Source organism: Sorex fumeus, unplaced genomic scaffold, assembly GCF_029834395.1.
Source record: "Sorex fumeus unplaced genomic scaffold, SorFum_2.1 ptg000036l, whole genome shotgun sequence".
NCBI lineage: Eukaryota > Metazoa > Chordata > Mammalia > Eulipotyphla > Soricidae > Sorex > Sorex fumeus.
In genome coordinates, this window is record NW_026606093.1 from 19,944,234 (window position 1) to 19,967,894 (window position 23,661).

General features: G+C 40.4%; 1 protein-coding gene across 2 annotated transcripts in view; it reads left to right on the forward strand.

Annotated features, from left to right (window-relative positions):
* The first annotated feature begins 998 nt into the window (after positions 1-998).
* LOC130027223 (protoheme IX farnesyltransferase, mitochondrial) overlaps positions 999-23,661 on the forward strand; it is a 128,214-nt gene continuing 105,551 nt past the window's right edge. For both annotated transcript variants that reach the window (XM_056117896.1, XM_056117895.1), the window contains exons 1-3: positions 999-1,117; positions 6,091-6,224; positions 8,276-8,597. In XM_056117896.1, the coding sequence (XP_055973871.1) occupies positions 1,075-1,117; positions 6,091-6,224; positions 8,276-8,597 (499 nt within the window). In that variant the 5' untranslated portion in view covers positions 999-1,074. The remainder of the gene's footprint in view (positions 1,118-6,090; positions 6,225-8,275; positions 8,598-23,661) is intronic.

Consider the following 23,661-nt stretch of genomic DNA (forward strand, 5'->3'; position numbering starts at 1 on the left):
ATGATGTTTGAAAAAATTTTGCACAGATACAGTTCCAATTTTCTCATATGGACTATTATTTTCCTTTCTTTTAGACAGGAAAACAAATCTACTGCTCTTTTAAATCACGAAACCTTACGTGGGTTTCTGCAACACTTTCTTCAGGACACTGACTCTGGTTACTAACAATTTGACTCTGTTATGTAACTTCTGCAGAATCCAGAGTCCCCAGAGTCTCCATCATCCTTGAGCTTCCCTTCGGGGGCTGAGGTCAATCCGAGCTGCTGGAGTATCACTGAAGGCGATCTGCAGGTCTTTCAGAACTCAACTGCTTTTCTTTTTCAAAGCTGGAACGTGTTCTTCCGGTGGTCTGCTGGTAGGACTTGCAAGAATCCCGGGAGGAGGGAAGGTCACTGAGATCTGCTCTGTCCTCACAGTCCAGGAGGCGCGACTCGCGTGGACCCTGACCGCAGTCTCCTGAGGACGCCCGGACGACGTCCTCCACTCCCCTCAGCCATAGAACACCTACCGTCACTGAGGAAGATCACTCACCCGAGCGGCCAGTTGGTTGGGGCTGGGTTCAAGTTCAGGTCTCCCTCCACTTCCCGCAGATCTTACCCCCCACACACGTTTCTGGCATCAGCACACTCTGGTGATTCCCTTCCGATAAGCAACCTGAGCTCGTCGGTGCTTCCTTCTGACAGGAAACACCAGACCAATGCCTGGCCGAAGGCCATTTCCTCAGTGCCGGGAACCGAGGAGCAGCCCGAGGTCTGGGGAGCCGCTCTTGGTGCGCGCCGGGCCGTCCTCTCTCGGTCAGTCAGGGCGGCGGGGAGCGCCGGGCCACCCTCCCGCGGCTCTGACTGACGCACCGGGCCGTCCTCCCTCACTCAGGGAGACGGCAGACCTACGGGTTCTTACGGGCTTCCGGTCGGCCAGGCGCCGCAGCTCATTCAGCTCTCCTAGCCGCAGCCTGTACCGGAAGTTGCGCACCGGAAGCACCTCCTTAAAGGGCGGGGAAAGAAGATGGCGGCGCCCTGTGGCCGGTGAGGAGGGAGGACACGGGGAACTCGGAGGCGGCCAGACGTGGGCGTCATGGCCGCAGCCCCCCGCACTCTCTCCTCACGCCTCCTGACAGGTACTGCGCCCGCTCTCAGCACGGCCCTGGGGAGACTTTTCTCTTCTCCACGTGCCGGACTCGCGTCCGCCCGGCCGCAACCTTGAGAGCCAACCTGGGCGAGGCCGGCGGGCGCCGCGGGCGGGTGACCTCTCTGGAGCCGGAGGAGAGCGGGCGGGTCCGAGCGCCTGCGGTCCAGCCCGGGGCCCTGGGGGCCGAGCTGGGCTGAGGAGGGGCAGGGTCGGGCGCGCCGCCGCGGGGCATCGGCCTGGCCTGTCAGGACCGGAGCGCCGTGTCCTCGGAACCGTCGGGACCGGAGCGCCGAGCCCTCTCCGCAGGGACGGGCCTCGGAACCGTCGGCTCTGGGGCCAGGCGGCTCCAGACCACCCGCGTCCGGAGCTCGGTGACCGTGATGACCGCGTGCCGGGCCCGCAGCCCGTCGCTCTCCCGCGCGCGCCTGACCCCGGGCCCGCCGGCCCTGAGGGGAGCCCCGCTGCCCGCGGCGGAGCCCGGCGTGTGTCACCGTGTCCCGGCGGGAACTCTCACCGTGACAAGCCCCCCGCCCGGCCCCTGCGCCCGGTGAAATGTCCGGGCACCTTCTCTGTTGGGAATCCTTATCTGTGGACAAATGCTTTCCAACAGGTTTGGCCTGTTGGAAATACCGAGAAAGTGCAATATCTTTGTCCTCGTAGTTTTCAGCGTGGTGACCGATTGTGATTTGAGCAGGGTGCCCTTGGCCCTTCGTACTGGAGATCCAGAGTTCAAGCTCCCATTCTGGTTTAAATCCCAGAAAATTTCAAGTGGCACTGCCCGAAAGCTCTTGACTGCATCTGGTAGTCTCCAGCACTGTGACTAACATTTTATTTTGCAATATTATACTGTTGAGGGTTTTTTTTTCTGGTCTTTGTCATCTCCAGGTAAATCATTTGAGGGTTTTTTTTTTTTTTTTTGGATTTAGTTTATCTGTAACACTAGACGATTGAACTAGAAAAATCTACTAGGATTCTTCAGTTCCAGCCAGAAAGGGATGTAGAACAGGACTGTGTCAGCCTTTTCCACTGTCACTGTCCTCCCGTTGTTCATTGATTTGCTTGAGCAGGCCTAGTAATGTCTCACTTGTGACACTTGTTACTGTTTGGCATATCAATAATTCCCCGGTAGCTTGCCAGGCTTTGCCATGATGCTCTGGGTAGCTTGCGGGCTCTCCAAGAGGGGCAGAGGAACCGAACCAGGGTCGGCTGGGCGTGCAAGGCAAATGCCCTACCCTTTTCCACTAAGGACCCTTTTGCTTGAGAAGTGGACTGGACTTTCAGGAACTCCTCCAATGCACAGTTTTGTGGCCTCTCCATTCAGTAAGCCAACTCGGGAGTGACCCACAAATTCAGAAATCAGAAGGCAGAGGTGGCAATGGGAGGGAGTGCAGATGAAATGACTGGCCATGATTTGGACATTGTTGAAGCTTTGGGATTAATAAAAAGACTTAATTTTAGTCTTCTTATGAAATTTTCCTTTGCGAAAATATTGTTGTTTTTTTAAAGGTCTGTGATTCTTTTTGAACTACTTCTTCATTATCTATCTGACTGCCTCAAAGTATTGCCCTGATCTTGAGTTTAGATTCTCATTGTTAAGAGAGCTTACCTTTTTTTTGTGCTAGAATTATAATCTCTATGGAGGCATTTCCAAGATCATCCTTAAGTTAGTTGCTTTTCTGCCTTTCAATTTTGTGTTTTTAGCTTTTTATAGTACAGCTTGGGCTGGAGCAACAGCATAGCCGGTAAGGCGTTTGCAGTTGCACGAGGCGGACCTGGGTTCGATTCCTCCGCCCCTCTCCAAGAGCCCAGCAAACTACTGAGAATATTACGCCCACCGGGCAGAGCCTGGCAAGCTCCTTGTGACATATTCGATATGCCAAAAACAGTAACAGCAAGTCTCACAATAGAGCCATTACTGTTGCCCGTGCGAGCATATTGATGAACAACTGGAGGACAGTGCTACATAATACAGCTTCACTTGGCTTTGCATAGAATTCCCCATTTCAGTTAGTGGGATGCGTGGGATTCACTTGGTTTCTTGCTATAACAGCTTTTTTTGTTTATTTGTTCTGGGGACCATCCAAAGTGATACAGTGCTTAGGGCTTACTCCTGGCTCTGTGCTCAAGGGTCCCTCATGGTGGGGCTCAGGGAGCTGTATAGTATGCTGGGGATCAAACTCGGTACTGCTTCAGGAAGGCAAGTGCCCTACTCAATATACAGTGTCTTTATCCCCTGTATTAAATTTTATGCTGTTTTAGAAGAAATTAATAGCACCTTAAAGCTATAAACATAGCCCCCCACCCCCAAAAATAATACTCTTACCAGTAAGTAATTAGTATTGACTTATCATTTACTTAGAAGATCTACTACATGAACTTACATGAGTTTATCTGGTGAGGTAAACTGGGACAATATATTAGGTATTCTGTGATCATATCTGATTTTGCTTCTAAAAGTTCAAATTATTATCTGCTATTCTCATTGAAAAAGTGCTACAAATCTAATGTTGATGGTACATGGAAGATAGGATCAAATTTAAAGTTTTTTAAAATGAGATCTGTTTATATTTGAAAAAATATATTTGAGAATATAATTCAAATATATGTGTCATTTATGTATTTCAAGTCTATTGCTGAAATGTCTAGCCAATGTTTCATAGAAATGTGAAATTTTGACTAAATAAAATATTTTCATTATGGAAAATATTATTAATTTGCTAGCTTTTTTTCCTTTCAACTCTTAAAAAAATCTCATATTGAATGACAGATACAAGGAATAAGGCATTGTTTGTGCCTAACCCTGGTTCCATCCCAGCACCACATAAGGTCCTTGAGCAGAGCCAGAAGTGATTCCTGAGCATGGACCCAGTAGTAAGTCCTTGAGATCCCTGGGTCTGGCTCCCAGCTCTGCCCTCTCTTCTCAAATAAAATCTCACATGCCATCTCAATCATGAGGTATTTTCCAAGGTTTTCTTTTTTCTTTTCTAGTGTTAGGCATGTCTCATTGAACCAAACAGCTCAAAACTGAAATTATGACCCAGAACAAAAAAAGAGTGAAATCTAGACATTTGGATCCTTTTATCACAAAGAACAATTGAAGGCACAAATACAGTCATAAAAAAATTAATAAGCTGAATTAATCAGAACACTTGTTTCAAAGGCAGTTTTAGTCAGATGACTGGTTTCAGTGCTGTTGTCATGTGTAGTCAACACATTCATATATGTGGAAAAAAAAGCATTTTATAATTATTGAGGTTTATAATTATTAAGGACACCCTCTAATTGAATTAAACCTAAGATAACTGCTCTGTATTTCATGTATAGTGGTAGTTTTCCCTACAGTTTAAGTTACATGAGAATTCAGTCATTAAACATTTTTATTCCATAGAGACCATTCTGCTAGCATTTACAGCAAAGGAATACAGGAGAGTCTCTGCTGTTAACTTGATGGTAGAAACAATTTGCCTTAAAAAGTGCCATGAAAAGTATAACGTGATAAAGTAGTTAAAAGATTTCTAAAGTTTAGCAGAGTTAAGTCAAGATACAGAGCAAACAAAAAACCATATAAGATTAACAAACTGTGAAATGTGTGTTATGTGTAGTTCAGGATGAGGAGCACTTTGGCAGTGTGCATATGTCATGTTTGGGTGAATATATGTATTCTGGACTTGAAGAGTAAAATTATGATACTTAAATTGGAGAAGAAAGGAAATTTCCTGAGGTCAGCGTGCATGGTTTAAATCCTGTAATACAGTATTCCAAATGTAAGATGGTAAGGGTCTGTACTAGGAATGGAAAAAAGATATTTCAATTGACTAGACTTGTTGATTATGTGAAAATAGAGTTCAGGATGACTTGACATCTTAAGTGGTAATGGTTTTGTCTGCAGTACTGAGCAAAGGTAAGCTTAAGAATAAAGAGTTCTTAAATTATTAGTAAAGAACAGTTGGAAAAGACATAGTGACTCTAGAAATGGGTTGAATATTAGAAATTACCCTATACTTTGTGTTTGCTTTGGTACAAGCTATATATATTTTTTTCTTTATCTGTTTTTTGGGGGAGGGGGACACACCCTGAGATGCTTTGAGGTTTTTCCTGACTCAGCACTCAGGAATCACTCCTGGTAGTGCTGGGCGCCTCGGAGTTTGTGGGGAGAGGGGCAGTTGGGGGGAACATATGGTATGGAATATGCTCGGAATCAAACATAGGTGATTGCAAGCAAGGCAAATGCTATGCCCACTGTACTGTTGCTCTGGCCTCCAGCTGTTTTATTAATTGGGTACACAACTCCCTTCACATGGCAGTACAGTAAGAGGAGATATCTTCGGAAATTGACAAGGAAAGTGGCAAAGGCCCTTTATTTGGTCCCTTTATAGACTTAAAAGAAAAGGAAGAATTTCTTGTATTTTTGAAAACTAGAATAATAGGAGGTCTAAAATGGAAGCATTGTGTTCTGTGAAATTTGAAAGATCTATTAGCTAAAATCTTGAAACAAAAATAATTTCTTCCTAACAAGACTGATTGTTATATTTATTGGGAATTAATGTTCTATTTTAGTCAGATCTTGTATTTGACATAGCAGAACATTAATCAGAAATCCATCTTCCAGCACACCAGTTACTTTTTCAGAAAAATTGTGCTTCTCATTTTTTACTTTTATAAAGTGGTTTCTGTATTATTCTTAGAAAAGTTTACAGTGTGTTCATTCCAGCAGTTCATATAATAAAAGCACAGTTGTCCTGAAAAGATAAATTTCTCTAGTCCTTCTAATGCATTATGCTGACTTAAGCAGTGAGCAGGGCTAATTCCTTGTAATTTTTCGCAGATCTGTATTAGGTCATTTCAAAATTCTGACCTTACCAAATATGTTGTTCTTAGTATAGTGAACTTTTTTGCTTTTAGGTGAATACAATTATCAGTAGGTAGGAATTTTGAATACTTTCCCTTTCTTTTTCTCCATAGGTGGGGTAGGAGGATGTGTCTGGCGTCTGGAGAGGAGAACTGTGCAGGAATCCCCTCACAAGTTCTTGCACCTTTTCAGGACTGCCAATAAGCGGTGGCTTACAGTTCAACGGTTCAACTTTCTGAAGCGCTTGGTATGTTCAGAAAACCTTCCTTACTCTGCTGCTACTGCCTTTTCTTTCTCTGTATGTGGGAATTTGAAATGTTCAATATTTGAAAATAGGACTTTTATGTAGTTCTCTTAAGTTTATACAACACTTTAATCTGTTACTTATATTATTTTTAACTGAACTCAATGCACCTTTAAAAAAATTCTTTAAAGTTCCCTCAGTTTGGTATGACAAAAATAATTGCTTATAATAACAGTACCGGTGTCCTGTTTTCATATAGTAGCACTGCATTTGAAAGTATTTTAAACATATGTAGTTTTGAGTAGGGTTGTTTAGAGTTTTTGTAATGCTAGGCATTTTAGCGTGGATTTGACGATGTATTTCCATCCTTTTGAAGACCTTTTTCTAGGTTGGCTCCATGATGTTTTGGGCTTTTTAAATATGACCACTGAAGGAAGGCATTTGCCATTTTCTCAAATAGAGAAGGATCTATTTTTTGTATGTTTTGGTTGTTGGGCCATACCTGGCTCTGCATCAGGGATCTCCTGGCGGGGCTCAGGGGACCATATAGGATGTTGGGGTTTGAACCCGAACCCATATGGGCCACATGCGTGGCAAGTGGCCTACTATTACTCCCGCCCCGACAAGGATCTATTTTCTATGGGAAGTAGACATGATGACTACAATGATTATAGAATAAGCATGCAAGAATAGTGAATACATAATCTGAACTCCTATTTGGCATTTCTGTCATCCTTTTAAACTTAAAATGCCTCTTTAATTTAAAATATTAATAATACTAATAGTTTTAATGATATTTAATTCTCTAGAGATGTTGACTTGTTAGTTGAGGATTAAGGATAATGGATATTTAAAAAAACACCCTCAAATGTGTGTAATACTTTTTTAGAAAAATCTAAACAGAACCCTCATTTTATTCATGTGTTTATAATCATTTTCCCTTGGACTGGTTTCTTTAAGACTACTTTCAAACTTTTGTCATATAATAGAAAAGTTACTAGTTTAGTTTTCATGATAGATGACTCCAAGTCTCTGTTATTGATGAAATCGTCACTTTATTTCTGCTTAGTTTTTCATTTATAAACTTAAAAGAAAATACTAATAATTATCATCTTTGAGAGACAGAGAAAAGAAAAGTGCCTGCTGTAAAGGCAGACTGGTGGTTGTGGATGGAAGAAGCAAAACTGGGGGCATTGGTAGTGTGAAATGTACACTGGTGAAAGGAAGGATGTTGGAACATTGTATGATCAGAACCTATGGTAAACAACTTTGTAACTTTATAAACAAACAAAAAAAGGTGATCTAGGTATCCCCCTTTACTACAAACAAAATCAACTATCATCTTTAAACTTAACAATTGTCGAGATTAAAAGAGAAATATAATGCATCAGCTCTCAAGATATATCTTGGGAAAAAAACTATATAAAGTTTTTTATATAAAAAAACAGTAGTAATTACTTTTTTGCTTCTAAGTTATAGAGACTGACTCTAACATCCACATTTCTTTCCACAAATACACTGTTGTAATGTCACTTAGTACTGGATTATGTCCTGCTGTTGAACTCCTCTTTGTGTTGTTTGTTGGAAAAATTAAATGTCAAGAACTTAATTTGACTGTTGATTATCGAAAACGTTTTGTTGTATTGGCACTGTTGAACTCCCATTTTCTAACACTATAGTGTCAAGAACTTAATTTGACTGTTGATTATCGAAAACGTTTTGTTGTATTGGCACTGTTGAACTCCCATTTTCTAACACTATAGTGGGGGGAAATTCTAGAGGAGATGAATAATTTTCTTCAATGAAACTTAAATTTCTAGTAATTTTTTGACCATAGAATTTGCAAACCATTCTAGTCCTTAATCATATTTTATCTCATGGTATAGTTATTTCCATGTAAGAAAGCCTCTTTAATAATTCGTCACTTATTCTTTTAAATATTATAAAATCTTTTAAGTACCATATAATCTGGGATAATGGAAGTTGTTTACTTAACAACCCATTTAATAGCTTCTTGGTGTTGGTTGTATAATGATGTATACTTTTTTAATTAGTATGTCACACAACTGAACAGAAGTCTGAATCAGCAAGTTAAACCAAAGCCAGAACCAGTGTCATCATCTCCTTTACTTGAAAAAATCTCTTCAGATGAAGGCAAAGCTGAAATATATGAGATGAGACCTCTTTCATCCCCAAGCCTATCTTTGTCCAGAAAACCAAATGAAAAGGAAGTGATTGAACTAGAATCTGCTTCAATAATTGAAAGCACCGTAGAAGTTGGACAACAGAGAGATGAAAATCAGTGGAAAGAGATGAAGCTACATGTGGACAGTTTACCAGGAATTTTGGCTCGACTCTCCAAAATAAAACTCACAGGTACTTTGTTTTTCTATATAGAGTCTTGAGATTTTATTTTCAGTCAAACAAAAAACTTAATTTGTTTATTGCCTTTAAATCTAAGTCCACTGAATATTTTTCCTTTCTTTAGTTAAAATGGGGTTCTAAAAAACTTTTTTCTGAATTCCATCTGCACCGAATTGTGAATAGTATTGTTTTAAATGTATTATGTTAAAAATAGTCTTTCATTTGCAATTAAAGTAGGATATCTATCCTGCTTATTTTTTTGTCCTTTATGTTTTTGATACTGTTATCAGTATTTGAAGATGTAATAAGGTGTTTTGGAACAGGATGAACTGTGCTGTTGTGGGCAGTGCACAGTAGACCCACAGTGGCCACTGGACTCTTGGGTTACTGCTGTGTTTTGATTCTTTATTTATTTTTATTTTTCAGTATGTGAGACATACCTGGCTGTACTTAGGAATTATTCCTGACTCTGTGCACTCCTAGCAGTTCTTAGCAGTTCTTAGGGAGCCTTATGTGGCACCCGGGATCAAACCTGGGTCGGTTCCATGCAAGATAAGGGAAGCTCTCTAGCACTGTTTAGATTCTTATAGGACCTCTGGGATTACCCAAGGAGGTGAAGACTTTGAGTTTTCTAGGAGACTTAAGCCATGTTTTTGCATTTACTAGCTCAAATGCTAGTAAACTGTACCAAACCAAATTGAGTGTATTTGGTTAGTAACTCATAATTATGTAATTTGGTTTATTATTGCTATTGTTATTGCTATTAATGTCAGCCCATAGCATAACGAAACTAAACTTGAAAATAACTTAGCCTGGCTAAGGAGATAGCCCAGAGGATTGGAGCACATGCTTTGCATGGGGAAGCCACTCCAAGCAATACTGAGTATCCTCCCTTGCAAAAAAAAAAAAAAAAGAAAGAAAAAGAAAATAGTAGCACTGTCTGCACTGTCACACTGTCCTCCCTTTGCTCATTGATTTGCTCGAGCGGGCACCAGTAACGTCTCGATTGTGAGACTTGTTGTTACTGTTTTTAGCATATTGAATACACCAGGGTAGCTTGCCAGGCTCTGCCATAGGGGAGTGATACTCTTGGTAGCTTGCCGGGCTCTCCGGGAGGGACAGAGGAATTGAACCCGAGTCTGCTGTGTGCAAGGCAAACATCCTACCTGCTGTGCTATCGCTCTAGCCCAGTAATAATTTTCCTTTGGTAATAATTTATCCTTTGAAAGTTATCTTCTGGGTTGTCCTTCAGACTTTCTCCTTTTTTTCTAAGATGGAAATTAGGAAAAGTAAGCATGAATGATAAAGGCCAACCAGGAAAACAATAAATAGTAAATTATGGCAAATAATAAATAATAAATAGTCTGGTTAAGTCTACAGTAGAAAATTGCGACAAATCAGACAAAGAGATTTTTGAGAGTAAATGAAAATCAGGAAGAGAGTGGTTCTTTGTTTTTTAAAGAGAGTTGAGCCTGAAAATCCACATTGACTGCTTATTCAACAAAAGTCTTTCTTTGGGGAATTACAAATAGATGTAGGGAGTAAGACAGTGAGTAATTCTAGATTATATCCTTGAAAAGATGTCTTATCTTTGTCATTTGTACAAATGATATGTTATGTTGTTGACTTAAGACTGGTCATATATCTTATTATAAGGATGACAACCAAAAGTGAAGTTGCTCAGTCTGGGCCATCAGAAGTGACTTCTGTGTGTCTGCAGCAGGAACTTCCTTGTTAGCACCATATTTTAATATATTTTTCCTTAATATCTCCTATAGTTGTGCCTGAGTGATAGCACAATAGTGATAGTAGGGGGTTTGCCTTGTATGTGGGCGACCCAGGTTTGATTATTTTGCCCCTCTTGGAAGCCCGGCAAGCTACTGAGAGTATCTTGCCCGCACAGCAAAGCCTGGCAAGTTCCCCGTGACGTATTCGATATGCCAAAAACACTAACAAATCTCACAATGGAGGCATTACTGGTGCCCTCTCGAGCAAATTGATGAACAGCGGGAGAACAGTGCTACAGTGCTATCTCCTATAATTACATTTCTCTTATCGTCTCAATTCTGTCAGTGATACCAGCATCTTAGCTTCCTCCAGATGAAACTTTAGAATGATTCTTAACTCTTTGCTCTTGTTTTCCTCATTCATCTCTAGTCTAATATGCAGCTGTTACTAGTGGGTTCTTTCATACATTTTTTCATTCATTTCCAAAGCTGCTAACCAAGTCAAGGTGCAAAAATTTAACTGTTGTGTCAGTTCCCAACTCTTCTTTCTGTCCTCACTCTCTATTGCAATACACTATCTTTTCTCTTACCTGAGAGAGATACTTTTCAAGATCTTCGGTGGATGTGTGATGTCACAGGTAGTACCTTAGAGGAACATACCCTTTATAAAGTTTAGTTTATAAATTACGAACAGTAAAAGATTAGCAGTAATACCTAATAGCAAGTATAACTATTATAGCAGTGCACTGTTACTTGTATGTGTGCTTTCTCTCTGTCTCTCTCAGTATCTCTTATATGTTCAGGTTGTATTTGACTGCTGATAACTTAAATGAAGGAAAGTAAAACCTTCAATAAATGAATGGCTACTTTATAGGCTACTCAGCTTCTGACTTTCCTAAAATATTGCTTTATGTATTCCTAATCTACTCAGGACTCTATTCTTCCGTATTACCTAGTTGTTAGATTTTATTTTTCTTTGCTAGCGGCCATTCCCAGCAGTGCTTTTGCTGCCCAGGAGCTGCCTGGGCCATTCTTGGCCTGGCAGCACATGCCTGCCAGTTTGGTTTTTTATGCCTGGCGATGCTCAGGGTTCATGCAGTGCCAGGTATCAGACTAGGTACCCGTCACATGCTGGCGTGTGTTTTAATATTACAATCTAGAATGAGTACACTTTGCAGTCCAACTTTGCAGTCCAAAATAACTTGATTCTCTCTCTCTCTCTCTCTCTCTCTCTCTCTCTCTCTCTCTCTCTCTCTCATCTTTCCCTGCTAGTTTGGACTGTGCTGCCCTAATGTACACTTTGCCCTGTGTCCTCTGGCAGCTGGTCTCTTGACTGATGTCCAGTCTCATTCTTTTAAGGCTTTTCCATTCAGATTTCTCTTGACTGCTATAGGCAGATTGGAGTTCAGAACATGACTATGTTTACTAGTGAATGAGACTTTATATAGTTTTCTCTCTCCCCGCAGCCGCTCTCTCTTTTAGGGATTGGGAAGATTGGATCATATTTGCTTGGGAGGGGGTCATAAGGGATGAGGGAACCATGTATGCCAGGGATGGAACTGGGTTTGCTTGCATGTGGGGCAACTGCTTTAATCCATATCTTATCTCTTTGGTCATAACAATTCTTTAAATAGTTTGTTCATCTATAAAGTAGAAATGATAATAATTTAAGAATTAAATTACATAGTGCTTTTAAAGTACCCCATAGCATACCTGTCATATGAGATCTTGAATGGTGAATTTCCAGATAATTACAGATAAAAACCTATTGTATATATATTTTCCCCAAGGTGTAATATTTTTTATTTATAAATATACCTATATAAGTACTTTATTTATAATGCTGATAATAGGAGAGTTTTAGGCATACACTGTTTCAAGTCCAAATCCACCACTCTCTCAGCATCTCTTTACCTGTGACCCAAGGTCCCTTTCCATCCCACTCCTCCTCATTGTCACTGTCACTGTCCCTGTCCTCCCATTGTTTATTGATTTGTTTGAGTGGGCCCTGTAACATCTCCATTGTGAGACTTGTTACTGTGTTTGGCATATTGAATACGTCACAGGGAGCTTGCCAGGCTTTGCCATGTGGGCAAAATACTCTCAGTAGCTTGTTGGGCTCTCTGAGAGGGGAAGAGGAATCGAACCTGGGTCGGCCAGGTCGGCCACGTTGGCCACATGCAAGGCAAACGCCCTACCCACTGTGCTATGGCTCCAACCCACCCTCCTCATTATCAAGGATTTTTTATTTTGGATCATTATAGTTTGAGGCACATGTTTACAGTAATATTCGCTATTAGAGATTTTTAAAAAATCATTTGAGGCACCTTGATTTATAATACTGTTAATAATAAGGCTTCGTGTGTGTAGTGTTCCAACATCACATCTTTGTCTAGAGCATTCGTTTCCTTCCGCTGTTACTTCAGTGTTCCTCCCCTTTACCCCCTGAGGTTCTTAGAAGTTTCAATGTGTACAGCCACATCGTCTCTATACCACCTAAGTGTCCATGACTCCTGCTCAGTACCTCTGTTCTGCATCTAGTCTGCTTCCTTTTTTTTTTTTTAATTGAATCACTGTGAGATAGACCCTTTCAAAGCAGCTCATGATCTGGTCTCAATCCTACAGTGTTCCAGCCTGTCCCTCCTTTCTAGTCCCCCTCTCTCACTCCTGTTTTTACCCCTTGGCATTATCACTTCTATAATCTACAAACATTATTTGGAGTTCTAAATTGGTATTTAGGTGCTTTTAAATTAGTATAATGTTATTAAGACATCTCGAAAAAAATCTGAACATATTTATTGAAAAAGTACCATTCTCCATTTTAGATAGATGGAAAAAAGTACCCTTCTCCATCCTAGGTAACTAGATAAAACCCATTTGAAATGTAGCTCGTGTGTGTACATATATATGTATACATGTCACCAAATTGGCAGATAGAAGGTATAATCATTATAGAGTAGAAATAGAAGCATATGTAAACATGCAGTTCTCTAACCTGTACTTTTCTCTTAACGGTATAGTTCACACTGACAACATTTACTGTACTGCATACTATTTCATAATATGGCATTTCCGTTATTTCTTAACTAATCTTTAAGAATAAATATCTAGGATATTTTAAATTTTGCTATTAGAAGCAATTTTGTGGTTAATTTTTATGTACATGAAACTTTGAATATTTCCATGATTCTTAGGATAAGTATTTAAAATACAGTTGTTGATTTTGAATGTATAATTTTGATAGAATGACCAGTTTCTTAAAAAGAATCATATAATGTATAGTCCTGGTCCAGTGGTACATGGGAATATGATTCTGTATTCTGAACTTATACATAAGAAGTCTTTAGCAATTTTTCTGTTTGATAATTGAAAAGATTTCTACGTGTTCCTACTTATTTTTTAAGTTTTTGTGAGATTTTGGATCATTTTATTTTGATAAATTGTGTTTTTTCTTCTACTTGCCTCATATCTTCAGTTATTTCTTAGAGTTTTTTTAGATAAAGTAAATATGGTAAATTTTTAAAAGAAAATAAGTATTTCATCTGTCAGATATGTAAGAATTTTTTTTTCCTTTTCTTTATGTTTACTTTGTGATGTTGCTTCACTTTATTTTGTTCCACTGTAATTTTTAACTTGGATATATGCATATCTAGTAGTTTTATTAAAAAAATTTTAGAAAGATTTCTACCACTTGTGATTGTAAAAGCATACAGTTATCTTTTTTCAGGTACTTTACTCTAAACAATAGAAATATTTAGGGAGTCAGTGATCACTGTGGTAGAACTAATCTTTTGTCTCTTTTTGTTTCTAGCTGTAATAAGCGAAGGATAATAACCTGTAGAGTTAGTTAAGGATAGCATGTAATCATCAGACTTATATATTTATTTTTCATAGGATGGGAGGGTAGCAGCAACCTAATGCTTTGACATTTATTCCAGAATCTGGGCCAACTATGTGCTGGCATGAATATTATTATATTTATGTATATTTATGTATATTTATGTACATATGCGTGTGTGTGTGTGTGTGTGTGTGTGTTTATGAACGGAAGTAAGACTGAGTTTGTTAAAAAGTAATAATATGCCTCCCAGGTTTTCTTTTGCCAGCTGAGCTATTTACAGTATGTTTTTAAGAGTTTGTTGCAAGGACCACATAGGGGAGAAGAAATTTTATTTGGATAAGGATCACAAGACTTGGTGACTTAACTTAGTTTAGACTTAATATAGGTCAATAAAAGCAGAAAACTTTTCCTGAATAACATCTGTGCTGAAAAACTGCAACACATTTCCTAAACCAGAACACAAAAATAGATTCTTTATTAGAGCCAATAGATTATTCTGTTGATGGAACTGATACAAGCTATAATCAGTATATGTATTATTCCCCCTTAGAGTATAGAAAGGTAATTTGGAAAAGGTGAGTTTCCCCCTTAGAGTATAGAAAGGTAATTCAGAGGAAGGTGAGTTTTATTTTATTATTTATTTATTCATTTTTGCTGTGCAGTAAGATTTTGTTTAATTGAATCATCACGATATACACAGTTACTACGTTCACATGATTGGGTTTCAGTTTATGACTGAAAGTCTTCCAACACCAATCCCTTCACCAGTGTACATTTCCCACCGCCAGTGTCCCCAGTTACAAGTATGGGGAGGTTATTTATCAAAGCTGGGTTTGAACCCTGGCACCTTAATGTCCCCTGAGCACTGCCAGGAGTGATCCCTGAACACAGTGCCAGGAGTAAGCCATCTGCACAGTCAGGTGTAGCCCCCCAAAACATACTGGCAATATTTTACTCTCTGGTCTACTATTTATTGACTTTATGGTGATACACTCACTCTCACACACACATACATATTTATATCTCTAAACTTGTTTCTTCATCAGTAGAATAAGGTAATCATATACTTGATAGAATTCTTGTAAATATTTTCTAACAGTAATTCTTGAAGAGATTTTCTGAGGTATTGCAAATAAATAATTTAATACTGAGCCTAACATATGGCAAAGATTGAGGAAAATTTAATTATTCTATTTTGTGACTCTGTTTATAGTTTTTAAGTGTTTTATAAGAATGGGGACACAATTCATGTTTTGTTCAATTACTTGCTTTCTTCCCTGTATAAACTACCATAGACATGCTTTTTCATCAGTATAATTGAATTTACATTCTTTATTTTTTAGGGTTTGTTTGTTTTCTTCAGTTTGGGGCCACACATGGTGTCCTCAGGACTTACTCCTGGTTCTCTGCTCAGGAGTGATTCCTGGTAGTATTGAGGGGACCATAAATCATGCTGGGATAGAACTAGAGTCAGATATGGGCATGTAGGGCAGGTGCTTTAACCCCAGAACTGTCTGCCCACCATTCATCAGATAGTCAAGATACCCAATCAGAAAACAGGCAAAGAGATGAACAGAAATTTCCTCATAGAAGAAATACAGATGACCAAAAGGCACCTGACAAAATGTTCTACGTCGCAAATCATCAGCAAAATGCAAACTAACAGTGAGCTATCACTTCACTCTCAAGAGACTGGCACACATCAGGAACAGCCGCTGCAGGGTTGCTGTGGATGCAGGGAAGTGCCCCTCATTCCCTGCTGCTGGAAGTGTGACTGGCTAAGCCTTATTGGAAGACAGCATGGACATCACTCCAAAAACTAGGAATTCAGCTTCTATATAACTCAATAATTGTCACATCTTTAATATCAGGAGTAGTATTTAGCACACAGGGTTTTCTTCTTCATCTAACAATTTACCTGCACATTGTTCTTTTCTAATTGCATTTTCTGTTTGTCTGATTGTTTTGGGGCCTTATCCAGTTGTGCTCTGGACTTACTTCTGGCTCTGTGCTCAGGGATCACTCCTGGCAGGTTTAGGAGACCAAACCTGGGTCAGCCAACTGCAAAGCAAGTGCCCTCCCATTATCCTATCACTCTTACCCTTCCTGTTGCACTTTAAACTGTAAGAAGGAGGTTACCAGTTGTATTACTTGTGTAACATTCCTGTGGCCTGAAGGAGAAGTGAAGGTAGCTATCAGCAGTAGAGTTCTCTCTAAAACAGTTTTTAATGTGCTTTGAAATCATAGTTTCAGCTTCCTGTTTCTCAGACTTGGTAGCTTCTCCTTCTTCTCTTTCTCCTTCTCTTTCTTTGTGTTCAGGGATCACTCCTGGTGGAAAAACCAAGTGTCATCCTCCTGCACTATCCTTCTGACCCCCCAACTCCTCCTCCTCTTCGTTTCTTCCCCCTCCCCCTCCCTCTCCTTCCTCCTTCCCCCTCACTCTCCCTTCCTTCCTCCTTCCTCCTCATAGTCCTTCCCCCTCCCTCTTCCTTCCACCTTCCTCCTCCTTTTTTTTTTTTGTAATTTGTCTCTTCTGTTAGCATATATTATCTCTGCCCAGCCTTTTCTTTGGTACTACCGCATGTTGAGTTGAAAAAGTAGCCCACAAGCCAGTAATAATGTCCTGACCACACTCTCTTTATTTCTTGCGGGGGAGGGGGGCAGTAATCTGTTTCTCCTTATTGTCATATATTATCTCTACCCTAGCCTATTCTCTGTTGCTAATGCTTGTTGAGTAGATCACAATGCCAGTGATCTTGGTTTGCTATTCTGCATGCATTAAGGTACTCTGAATGTGTTGTCTCAGTGAAAATTTTGTCAAGAAGCTTTGCTTGCTTTGCAGTGCTACCACTTTTTTAGCACTTTAGTTGTAATGCGGCTGTCTTTAAACACGCTGTTATGGTAAAGAGACTTTTCTGGGGGCTGGGGTGGGGGGTGCTACCCTGGTCTTGACCCTTATTTCTCAGTATCAGAAAGGAAATAATGGTTGTTCCCAAATAGTCTTTTTTTGTTTTGTTTTTGTTCGTCTGTTTGTTTTTCAGTCTGTAGCTACTGTGCTCAGGGTTTACTCCTCGCTTTATGTGGATAGATCATTCCTGGCATGGCTGGGAGCTGAGGGGGAGGCGTTTGAGTGCTGGAGATTGAAACAGAGCCAGTTGCGTGCAAGGCAAGCACCTAAGCCTCTAGTATCTCTACAGTTCTCAAATAGTTTTTATTCCCCAAATTTATCCATTTCCTTAGTAGTTGATACTTAGGTCATCTGATACATTTTGCTATTCATATAATGAAAGTAGTCAGTTCTCAGCAACTGGTTTCAATTTAGTTTCATCTGTATTATATTTAGCAAACATTTCTTGAGGGGTTTTAGTGTCCTCTGCTACCTAATTTATTGCTGATGCAGGTTTCTCTTTGATTTTTTAATCTTATTTCATCGTTTCAATTAGTTTTTGGTGGTGGTAGAGCATGTAGATGCTTTAGCTAATGTTTTAATTTAGATGAAAAATATATCTAGGCTTTTTAAAATTTGTTTTATATTCAATTTAATGTCACTTGAACTGATTGTACAGTGCTGTGGTAGATGGTAGAGGAATTGTCACAGATGAATGGATAAAGAGAAGTAGTTGTATATATACATAACAGAATACGATTGCATCTGTAAACCTATGTAATCTTGCAGTTTAGTGCATTGCAGATCTTGAGTGAAGTAAGTCTGAGGGAGAAGGGCAAATACTGAATGGAATCATTTATCTGTGGCATAGAGATAAAACAACGGGAATAGACAATACTGGATTACAGTGCTCAGATTACCAAGTCTTGGTGGGATGGATGTGGGGTTAAGGAAGAATTGGACTAGATGTGATTGATAGAGGGGCAGTGGTGGAAGATCTTGGGCACTTTAGTGGTGATGAGGTCCAGTAACCTTGTGCATCAAAACTATCAATGGGTCTGGAGTGGTAGGACAGCAGGCAGGGCACTGGCCTTGCACACCGGGGGCTGATCTGGTATCACATATGCTCCCCTGAGCCCACTAGGAATGATCCCTGAGTGCAGAGCTAGGAGTGAGCTCTGATCATCTCTGGGTGTGCCCTCAAACCAAAAAAGAAAAACAACAACAACAAAAATATAATGTTAATATGATTGTGAACACTCTACCTAAGCTGTAATAAAAAAAAAAATTTAACTAAGATGAGAGAAAGAAAATTGTAAATTGAAAATGGGTCCGACTACATGTAACTGAGAATTTGAAGTGACTTTGACAAATGAATTATTTTTCCCTTCCATCAAAGCATTTGCAATGAAGGACTTTCAAGAATATTGTCAACATACATTACTTTTCATTTCTGTTTTGCCATGTTGGCTGCGTGCAAGGCAAATGCCCTACCGCTGTGCTATCGCTCCAACCCTTTTTTAAATAAATTTTGGCTTTTGTTCTCAAGACCACAGAATGCCTATCACCAATTTATATTTTAGACAGAGTGTAGCAGGTCAGTAATTCCCACAGGAGAAACCTCTTTTCAGTAATTTGCCTTTGGGGCTGGAGAAGTAATGCAGAGTGTGGGAAACTTGGCTTGCCCTGGCTTGGGTCCCTGGGACACATGTAGTTTACCAAGAACCACTATGGAGCAAGGTTCTTTCCGTCATCTAGACTCCTGGCCTCATTTACATACATTCCTTAACTTTTCATCTTGCGTGGAACCAAAGACTATTTCCGCTGAAGAATGGACCTGATGTAGATGGTCTCCAGAACGTACTCTGAGAAACTCGTATCAGAAGAGGTCCATCAGCATCTTCTCTTCTACCCCCTCTTAGCACTCTCTGCAAACCATGTGTCTTTTACACAAACAGAAATGTAGATTGAGTTCTTATTAAGTAGGACACCACAACCTCATGCTTACCTGGTTTATCTGCGATCTCACTTATCATTACCTTTTCTTTCCTCTGCCTGTTCCTGCCTTTTTCCTGTGTTGACATTTTGATGGAGTACCTTACACCCTCAATCTTGTTGATGGAGTGGATTACTCTCTCAACATGATACCTGTAGATTCTCTTAGATCCTACAAGGACAAACAGATATCCTTCCCAGAGGTAAATAAATGATTGCTTGTAAACCCTTCAAGTCAAACTTGTCCAGAGGTTTTATTATCATTGTCAAGGATGTGGTTTCCAGTTCAAGGCAAAGTTTGGTATCCTGAATCATTAAGATTCAGGAATGAAATATAGAAATGCATTTTTTTATATTTATTTATTTTTTAATAGTGAGGCACCATGAGGTACAGTTGTAGACTTACACATTTTTGTGCTTGGGTTTCGATTATACAATGATCAAACACCCATCCCTCCACCAGTGCGCATAGAAATGCATTTTAAATATACCTTGCATGTTAGATTTTGCTTCACTCTTTTAGAAAACCTTTTTTTTTTTATGTAGGAGTACTGCTATTTATTCAGCCACTGATTAGCTGATTGAATTGTGCATGAACTCCACCTTACTTTTTTTTTCTTCATTTTTTATAATTTTATTTATTGAATCACCATGAGAGCAGTTACAAAGCTTTCGGGTCAAAGTCTCAGTCATACAATGAAACACCCGTACCTTCACCAGTGCCTATTCTCCACCACCAAAAACCCCAGTATACCCCCACCCCACACCCTCCCCCTACCTGTGGGGCAGATGATTTCCACATTACTCTCTCTCTACTTTGATCACATTCAATATTTATTATTTGAGATTTTACCCCGACACTCAGATCTGCTGAAAAGGCAACAGTAGACAATTTGTTTTCTATTACTGGTTATGAATAACATATGATGTCATGTGGCTGCAGTAGTGGCCGTGCGATTTTGAAATTCCGAAATCTTAACACTTAAATCTGGAGGGATTTCTGCGAAAACCTGCTGGGTTCCAAGATTTGCTCCTGAGTCTCTGGGATCATGGCTGTTAAGCAGCTTGATCAGGAACCAGAGAGGCCATGCCTCCAATTATATAGCTGAGCTGGAGGTGGTTTGTGGGTGTGTTTCCCACATACCTAACTACTGGCTGTTAACTTTCTTGGTAAACTGCCCCAAGTTTCTGGGGTCTGGCCAAAGGCACAGCAGCAATTTTGGGGTATCTGTAAGTCTGAAGGCGCCATGAGGCTGCTGATGCACTCACCTCACAGGTACAGATTGACCTGCTGGCGGCACCATACCCCCAGAAAACCTTCCTAAAATATATGATGAAGTGTTAATAATAGTTTTTTTTGTCATAAGAAAAGGAAATTAATGAGGATGTTAATAAGGAAAAAAAGGACAGAATTCTAGCATGTCAATGTTTTTTATATATGTATGTACATTTCTCTTTTTTTTGGCCTTCTGGGTCACACCTGGCTATGCTTAGAGGTTACCCCTGGCTCTGCACTTGGGAATTACTCCTGACGATGCTTGGGGGATCATAATGAATGTTGGGGATTGAACCCAGGTTAGCCACTTGCAAAACAAAGGCCTCCCCACCTTACTATCACTTTGGCCCCTGTGTATGTGCATTTTTATCTGTATTTACGCTAATGTTTTAACTGGAGCACTCTCGCCCTCAGTAAGAAGCATTTAATTTCCATATTTGTTTTTCTACAGTACCTCTCTCATTTCTGTTCGCTATCCTAATTCCTACTAGTCCTTTGGTCTTCACCTTTGATAGCAGTTTGATAAGACTTCTGGTTATAAAGCCCTCCTCTACTCTTGACAGCAAACTTGCCATCAATAGCTGAACTGCTATCACATTGTGTTGTAATATTGTAATGCCTATGGGTTGTTTGAGTTTTCAGCAGTTTGAGTGGCAAGAGTGCTTGTTTACTGTTGTGTTTTCACTGACTGATGAATCCCTTGCACATGTAATTGTTAAAATAAGTAGGAGACTTAATGGGAAAAATACATTGAATTCTTGCCTTCCTTGCAGAATTTTGAACAGCTTACCAATTACAGATTGCCCTTTAATTAATTATCTTACTGTATTGAATGCTTAATGGTAACTGAAAAGTGTTAACATATGCTCAACCATAGGCTGCTGTGCTTTGTAATTCCTGGGTTCTTTTGTTTGATTCGTTTTCCAGTTTGGGGCGGGGGCGGGGGGCTTCACTTGGTAAAGCTCAGAGGTTGCTCCTGGCATTATACTCAGGAACTATTCATGGTGGTGCCAGGGGAGTGTATGGGATGTGTGGTACAAAACCCAGGTGGGTCAGGAGCAAAGCAAGCCCCTACCCTTGTAATTGCCATTTTTCATTTGTAGATTTCACCTGCTGTCTTTGTATCCTAGGGCTGGAGTGATAGCACAGTGGTAGGGCATTTGCCTAGCACACAGCCAACTTTGCCGACCTGAGTTTGATTCCTCCACCCCTCTCGGAGAGCCTGGCAAGCTACAGAGAGTATCTCGCCCGCATGGCAAAGCCTGGCAAGCTACCCGTGATGTATTCGATATGTCAAACACAGTAACAACAAGTCTCACAATGGAGACGTTACTGGGCCCGTTTGAGCAAATTGATGAACAGCGGGAGGACAGTCTTTGTATCCTGATGTTTTTAATTTGCTACTTCATATTGCACTTTGCTTAACTATGGGACTTTAAAATGGTCCTCTGCTTTTCTCTAAAAGTAATTTGTGAAAATGCTAAACCTTGAAGCTTTAAAATTTCACTTTGGCTTATTCTAAAAGTTCTAGTCTCCAGTAAGACACTTATTTTTCAATAAACAGTGATGTAAATTCCATCATGAATCAATGAATCATCTCTTAGAGTTGGCAAATGACAAATGTTAGTTTTACTTTTGTTAAAAAGAGAGAGAGAGAGAGAGAGAGAGAGAGAGAGAGAGAGAGCTGCAGCCTTCAGAGAATTCTGCTAGTTGCCGGTCACTTAAAAAAGAATTTCTAGAATTATGGCACTCATTTGTGAGATATTTTAAAAAAAGTATATTAATATTCAAGGCCAGGAAAAATTGGGACCAGAAGGACAGGATCTTCTGGTTGATGATTGGGGGCTTGCCACAAGTGTGTGAGGGGCAAAGGGCATTTAGGATAGAGAAGGGACCAGTATGACAATAGTTGGAAATGACCACTGTGGACAAGAACTGAATGTTGAAAAGTGGGTATATACGTGATAACTTCCTTTCAGTATCCATATTGCAAACCATAATGCCTAAAATGAAAGAGAGGGGAGAGAGAGGGAGAGAGGGGGGAAGGGGAGAGAAAGAGGGAGGAGATAGAGGAAAGGAAGAGAGGAGAGAGAGGGAAAGGGGAGAGAGAAAGGAGAGAGGAGAAAGGAGAGAGGGAGAGGAGAGAGGGGAGAGGGAGAGAGAGGAGAAAGAGAGTGAGGAGAGTGGGAGAGAAGAGAGAGGGGGAGGAAAACGGGGGAGAGAGTGGGGAGAGAGAGAGAGAGGGAGGAGAGACCTGAAGGGAGAGGGGAGCCTGACATTGGTGGTGAGAAATATACAATGAAGGTTCAGATGTTGGAACATGATGCAACTGAAACCCAGTCATGAATAACTTTGTTACACTGTGTCTCACTATGATTCAATAAAAAAATTTTTAATTTCTACAAAGTTTTTGCTAGAAAGTTCTCTTGAATGCTTAGAATAATGACGTAGCCAACATGATTGCAAAAATGATTACCATTTACTTAGTAGGAACAAATACTAATTCTCCATGGGGAAAAGAGTGTGTTTGTGCACGTGTGGATATGAGTGTGTGCATGTGTGTGCATATATGTTTGTGGGGGTGTGTATTAGTGCTGGAACTAGTAAGTAGTTTCATTTTACTGATATATTACAAGTGTGTTGTATTTCAAAACCACTATCACTATCACACATTGTTCATCAGTTTGCTCGAGCGGGTGCCAGTAACATCTCCATTTGTCCCTGTCACCTGCTAGTGTAGCCCAGTGGCGTATTGGGGGGTCTTTCAGGGTCAGGGGAATGAGGACCATCATTGTTACTGTTTTTGGCATATCGAGTATGCCACGGGTAGCTTGCCAGGCTCTGCCATGTGGGCGGGATACTCTCGGTAGCTTGCTGGGCTCTCTGAGACGGAGATTTTGGGGCAACCTCTAATCACCTTTACAGGTGTCCCCAGTCAGGCATATAAGCAGGCAGGATACTTTCAGTAGCCAGCAGGGTTCTCTGAGAGCGAATACTAGACAATAATAGCTTCCAGGAGCTTGGTTTTGTAGTCTCTGGATCTTGGCCATTGATGGGGTTACAAGGCAGTTGGTGGGTGTAACTGTCTAGCTACTGGAAGATGGAGGATCTGGGTGGAGGAGGCCCAGTCCCAATCCACGCATCTTGGAGATCTCAGCCCCGGCTCCCACACACCTGGGTTCCTCTGATGGTTCCTTCATGTGTGAGGCTCATTCTAGCATGTGGAGAGTGGTCTAAGCATGGCTGTGGCTGGGTCCCGGAGGTCTTCAGGGACCGTTATTTATAAAATATATATATATATTACATAAAGTAAATATTAATAAATGCTGGCATAATCAAACCAATACTTT